Raw genomic sequence first — 6,903 nt, forward strand, 5'->3', positions numbered from 1 at the left:
TGTGTGCCGATACACTCTTTCATTGTATTGCATTTTGTTTCACCAGTGATTGAAGAACAGAAAATGGTCATCCAGAAGGAAGCTGGAGAATTGCGCAATAATCTGCGTGAAGTAGAGAAAGCTCGTTTGGATGCACGTCGAGAATTGCAAGAGTTACGTCGCCAAGTGAAGTTGCTTGATGGTGAACGCAGCAAACTGGGTAAAGAAGTGAATGAACTTCAGGCCAGAGTTTCCCGTGATGAGGAGCGAGAAGAGGAAACAAGGAAAGCTTCTTTTGACCTGAAACAGAAGGTAAGAGCAAGATTTTATATGGCTATTGTCAGATATATATATATATCCAGTGGGTGAAGTACCAAATTATCATTTTAGGGGCTGTGAATTCACATTTTTTATCTTTGGTCAACACTTTTCAGTCTTTAACTCACTTGACATACCTGTGATAGACCAGCCCACCCACTATCTAGTAGGAGGTGTGTCTGTTACCTGTTTAATACAACAGAAACCAGAACTGAGCCCACGGATTACAGATCCTAACAAGGTACCATATTTGATGGGCATAAAAGACACACAAGCATATTAGATGCAAACCAGTTTCTGCAGGACATATTCAAGAAAAAAAAGGGTTTTACTTCATTAAAGTTTTTATGGGGAGCCTAACTTCTCATAAAGAACCCAAGGTTTTTTTTTGGGGGGGGGTCCCTTTAAGATATTTTTCTGGGGGAAAAAGTGCATCTTATATGCCACTAAATATAGTAGTTATCCCCTGTATAAGCATTTGGAGCTTTTTTTTTTAATTTTTTTTCCCCAAAGAATTAATCCCATAAAATGGCTTAAACCCCACCACCACCACCTGCCAACAAGAAATGACTTCTCTTCTTATATTTACAATTATACACAAGCACCCACTACACTCTTGGAGTGGGAAGGGCATCCAGCCGCAGAAACATTGCAAGATCGGATTGGAGCCTGGTGCAGCCTTCTGGCTCACCAGCCCTCCATCAAACCATCCAACCCGTGCCAGCATGGAAAGCGAACGTTAAATGATGATGATGGTGGTGGTGGTGGTGGTGATAATGATGCACAAGTTATCATTAACCCTTAAGCATTTGAACCAGCCATAGCCAGCCCAAATATTCTCCCTGTTTTATGTCCAGACTGGTCGGGTCTGACCTCTCACAACAACCCTACAATATCATTCAGAAAATTAATGGCTACCTCATCAAAATCTCAAAGCTACAAGATAATGCATGATTAATTTAAAACAATGCGAGTAAATAAACATTATTTTTGACAGACTAATCTGAATGCTAAAGGGTTAAACAACTGTTTCTGAAAAACAAAAGTTTGAGAAAGAATTGTTTCGTGCAACTGGAAAACAGATGTTAAATGTGGATGATGATGATGACGATGTATTATTAAGATGCCATTGTCATTAAATGATGCTTAATTAAAATTTACTGAAGAATTTTAGGAATGTTTAGTAAATGTTAGAAAAAAATGGGATAAAAAATATTTAAGAAGAAAATTTAAAGTATTAATTTTATTTCATTGTAGTTTGTGAAATCATTGTTTTAATTATATCTTATTGTAGTTTGATAAATAAATGTTTTAATTTAACTTCATTGTAATTCGTTAAATAGTTTTAATTTTATTTCAATTTAGTTAGTTAAATATAAATATTTATTTTAATTTTATTTCATTGTAATTTGTTAAATAATAGTTTTAATTTATTTCAATTCTTTTAGTTAAATATTTATTTTAATTTCATTTCATTGTATTTTGATAAATAAATATTTAAACTTTTCTTTTAAATATTTTGCTGTACAGGTTGTAGAAACTGAAGCTAGTCGGGAAGCTCTCCGTAAAGAATTGGCTAACGTCCAGAGGAAGATGGCTGAAATCCAGGATGAATATCGTCTGAAGGAGAAGAATTTCATGATAACACTTGAAGACAGCAGCCACACTGAGAAGAAACTTGAAGACCAAAAGAAGAACCTCGAAGTGATGCTTGACAACACCAACAGTGAATTATCAGAACTTCGTCTCAAGTTGAGTGGTGCCGAGGGTAGAGTAAATGCTCTTGAAACCCAACTGTCACGTCTTGAAGGGGCCAAGAGAGATGTGGAATACAAAATGAGCAGCATTGTATCTTCTCTGCGCCGAACTATTGGCTTTAAACAAGATGCAACCAATCCTATTAACATGTTTCGTTCTCGCAGTCCAAGCCCTCGTCGATCTCGCCCTATATCACCAACCAAAGGTTAGTTGGTTTTGGCATCTGTAAAAATATTATCTGATTTCATTTTCTGCTTTGTTTGTTTTTTCTTTTTATTCACGAGCATGGCTGTGTGGTTAAGAAATTTGCCTGTCAACCATGAGGTCTTGGGGTCGGTCTCATTGCACAGCATCTTGGGCAAGTGTTTCCTGCTGTAACCCTGAGTTGACTGATGCCTTGTAGACAGAAACTTTGGAATCTCAGTGTGTGTGTATGTATATATATATATATATATATGGGCTTCAGTTTCTGCCTACTAAACTCACCCAGAAGGCATTGGTTGACCCCTAGGGTTATGGTGGAAGACAATTGACCAAGGTGATACACCGCAGGATTGAACCATCCTGCCATGCCTGCGCCTGTATATTTCTAAGCATAAATTCTGGAAAGGAGTTATGGCCCCGTCCTAGAAAGCAGCAACAGTTGTGATGCACCTAATAAATGCTGTATCTAGGGTTGTGGAGTCGGAGTCGAAGTTTTTTGTTTCAACTCCATAGTCCTCCACGTATCAGTCAGCAGTGTAGAGTCCACATGATTAGGATGACAACAGATTAACATCTTAATCCAGTGGGAAACATAGATGTCTCTCATCATCCTGTGGACTGGTCTGGTACCAACACTTTCTCCTTATAACTAAATAAGAGATGATCCTTCAGTCACATGTGATGCTTATTTATTCAGATTGTTTTGAATCAATCACACATTGTCTCATAACTTTGAGATTTCAACGATGTGATTGTACATTTTTAGAAAGGCATTGTAGGATTAGTATAAGAGACCAGATATGGCCAGCTTGAACATAAAACAGGTAAAATATTTGGATCCTGGATATGATTGGTTTAAATGGTTAAGGAATATATACATATATATATGTAGGTAGGTATAACCCTTTAGCCTTCACTTCGCTCCTCTGTTGAATGTAAAAAACAAAAAAACATGGGGTTAAAAGAGTAAAGACCTCCGTGGTCATGAATGTTGGTCTAGAAAGTTTCCCTTCAAGGCACAAGTTAGCCTCTCCTCTCCATGCCACCAGTGTTATCCGAGGGAAAGGCAAAGGCCGATACAGCTTGGCACCTGTGATGCTGCAACTCATTTCTATAGATGAGTGAAATAAAGTGTCTTGCTCAAGAACACAGCACACAGCCCAATCCAGGAATCGAACTCACTTCCTCATGATTGTGGGTTCGATGCTCTAACCACTGAGCCATGCACCATCAAATATAATGATTATTCATTCACATTGTTTTCAGTTAATCATGCATTATCTTGCAGCTTTGAGATTTTAATGATGTGATTGTTTATTTTTAGAATGACGTTGTAGGGTAAGTGTGAGAGGCCAGATATGGCCAGTTTGGACTTGAAACAGGGAGAATATTTTTGGCTGGATGTGGCTGGTTTGAATGTTAAAGGGTTAAACAAAGACCTTTGATGATGATATTTAGGCAAAAGCAGTTCTAACCCTAAATCCTAATCCTCAGAATTAAACTCCCATTTTGTTCTTTTAATTGTTTCAGTCGTTGGACTGTGGCCATGCTGTAGCATCACCTTGAAGGCTTTAGTTAGACAAATCAACCCCAGGAATTGTTTTCTTAAAAGTCTGGTGCTTATTCTGTCAGTCATTTTTGCCAACACACTTGATTACAGGGACATAAACAAACCAGCACCTGTTGTCAAGTGGTGGGTGGGAAGAGGCCTAACACAAAGACACATGCATATATATAAATATATGTGTGTGTTTGTATATGTATACACATACAATAGGCTTCACCTAGTTTCCATCTACAGAATTCATTCACAAGGCATTGGTCAGCCTAAGTCTACCTAGGCTGCCACACTGTGGATTGAACTTGGAACCACATGTTTGCAAATTGAGCTTTTTAACCACACAGCTATGCCTGCACCTAGCCATGTAAAACATTTTTGTTTTATTTATTTTTTTTTTCTAACTACTGTATTTTTTTTTTCTTCCGATTCAGGTTTTGATAATACTTTTGCTACTACTACTGCTGAAGGCCGTGGCACACCTATTCCTCGCACTGGATCTCCCGAACGCTCTCAAAGTCCTGCTGCCAGACCATTTTCCAGAAATATGTCTCCAAACCGAATGGATTCCAATTCCCTCGTACAAGCTGCCAATGTTGACCCTGAGCTGGTCCGTCGAGCACTCAGAGATTTTGTTCAACAACTTACTAAAGCAGAGAAAGATAGAGTGAGTTTGGGAAATTTTTTTACATTTGATACTTTAATGTATTTCTCACCCAATCCACCCTGAAAAGTGGCTGGCATTTGGAAGGACACCCAGTCGTAGAAACCAGGTTAAAACAGACTGCAGGGTTTGGTTCTATCTTCTGACTTGCCAGTTCCTTCCTGTTGAACCATCCAGCCCATAGCAGCACAGAAAACAAATCATCATCATTTAACGTCCCTTGTCCATGTTGGCGTGGGTTGGATGGTTTGACCAAAGCTGGTAAGCTGGAAGGCTGTACCAGACCCCAGTCTGATTTGGCAGGGTTTTCTACAGTTGGATGCCCTTCTTAACGTCAACCACTTTACAGGGTGTAATGGATGCTTTTTCCATGCCACCAGCATGACTGCAATTTTACTTGATTTGTTGGGTTTCTTTCTCAAGCATGGCATATTGCCAAAGGTCTCGGTCGTTTGTCATTGCCTCTGTGAAGTCCAATACTCAAAAGGTGTTTTTCACGTGCCACCGGCATCGACCACCTTGGCTCCGTGAGGCCCAATGCTCAAAAGGTGCTTTTTACATGCCACTGGTGTGGGTACCAGCTATACGACACCAGCATCAGCCATGACTATGGTTTCACTTGGCTTGACCGATCTTCTCAAGCACAGCATATCGACAAAGTCATTGCCTTCGTGGGGCCCAAATGATGACAACAACGATTGAGCCTGAACCCAGAACCATGTAGTTGGGAAACAAACTTCTGACCACGTATTTTAAATCCCTCTTTCTCTCCCTCTCTCTTCCTCCCACACCAAAGCTTTCATAACTTTTCCTCTAATAGAAGCATTCATATCCTTCAACAGCAAAAAAGAAAAAAATCTATATTTTCATCAAATTTCTTTATCTTCATCCAGGCTGATCTTTTTGCTATAAAACATCAGAAACACATAATCCGTGATTTATTGGCTAAATTATGTCATCTAATCTATTAAGACTTTTCTCGTTTTATATAGTTTTCCATCTTTTGGTGGTGGTGGGAAGGGGGTTCCTTTTTGTTTTTATTTCTTTTTCTTTCTGATGTTGTTGTTGTTGTTGTTGCTGTCTGCTTTTGTTGTTGCCTTCTAACTGCTGAAGGTTTTTTTGTGTTTCTTTTCTCCTTTTTTTTTTTATTTGTCTTTATCTGTTTCTTATCCATTTGTTAAAGGATGATGCTTTGGCCCATGTTCGAAGTCTTGAGACACAGATGGAAGACAGTGAGGAGTCACGTAACCAGATAGAATCACGTCTCAGACAACTTCAGAAGTCATTAATGGAAGTGGAAGAAGGTAAATGCACAAACTGGTTTCTTCTTCTCTTCCTTTCTCTCTCTCTCTCTCTCTCTCTCTCTCTCACACACACATGCACACTCACTCTCTCTCCCTCTCACATACCCACACTCACTCTCTTTCTCTCTCTCACACATACACACACTCTCTCTCTCTCTCACATACACACACTCTCTCTCTCTCACATACACACTCACTCTCTTTCTCTCTCATACACACACACTCTCTCTCTCACACATACACACTCTCTCTCTCTCTCTCGCATATACACACACACTCTCTCTCTCTCTCTCGCATATACACACTCTCTCTCTCTCGCATACACACACTCTCTCTCTCTCTCTCTCTCGCATATACACACACACTCTCTCTCTCTCGCATATACACACACACTCTCTCTCTCTCACATACACACACACACACGCTCTCACATACATGCACACAATCTCTATCTCATACACATACACTCTCTCTCTTACACAAACACACAGACACATACACACTCTCTCTCTCTCTCACACACACACACACACACACTCTCTCTCTCTAGCAGAATCCTTAACACACTGGACGAAATGCTTAGCAGCATTTCATCCGTCTTTACATTCTGAGTTCAAATTCCTCTTGGGGTCAACTTTCCCTTCAATCCTCTTGGGGTCAATGAAATAAGTACCAGTCGTGTACCCTGTGTGTGTGTTTGTGTGTATCTTACTTGTTTCAGCCATAGATTGTGGTCATGCTGGAGCACTACCTTGAGGAATTTTTAGTCAATTTAAATCACAAGACTTTTTTTTTTCGAGCCTGGTACTTATTCTATCAGTCTGTTTTGTCAAACTGTTAAGTTACAGAGACTTAAAAATATCAATACTGGTGCGGAACAAGCACAGACACAAAGACACGTACTCACACACACACATATATATATACAACGGGTTTCTTTCAGTTTCCTTATACTGAATTCACTCACAAGGCCTTGGTTGACCCAAGACTATATTAGAAGACATTTGCCCAAGGTGCCATGCAGTGGGACTGAACCCAGAGCCATGTGGTTGGCAAGCATGCTTCTTACCACCTACATACATGCATAAATGAATTAACAAACCCATATAAACCACTAG

The 6,903-nt window shown here is 39.5% G+C and overlaps 1 protein-coding gene across 1 annotated transcript in view; it reads left to right on the top strand.

The window, feature by feature from the left end:
- Window positions 1–6,903, top strand: part of LOC106867632 (rootletin) — a 301,162-nt gene that overhangs the window by 262,418 nt on the left and 31,841 nt on the right. The window contains exons 23-26 of the mRNA XM_052976898.1: window positions 47–291; window positions 1,828–2,260; window positions 4,252–4,484; window positions 5,665–5,785. Of these exons, the coding sequence (XP_052832858.1) occupies window positions 47–291; window positions 1,828–2,260; window positions 4,252–4,484; window positions 5,665–5,785 (1,032 nt within the window). The remainder of the gene's footprint in view (window positions 1–46; window positions 292–1,827; window positions 2,261–4,251; window positions 4,485–5,664; window positions 5,786–6,903) is intronic.

This window comes from Octopus bimaculoides, chromosome 26 (genome assembly GCF_001194135.2).
Source record: "Octopus bimaculoides isolate UCB-OBI-ISO-001 chromosome 26, ASM119413v2, whole genome shotgun sequence".
NCBI lineage: Eukaryota > Metazoa > Mollusca > Cephalopoda > Octopoda > Octopodidae > Octopus > Octopus bimaculoides.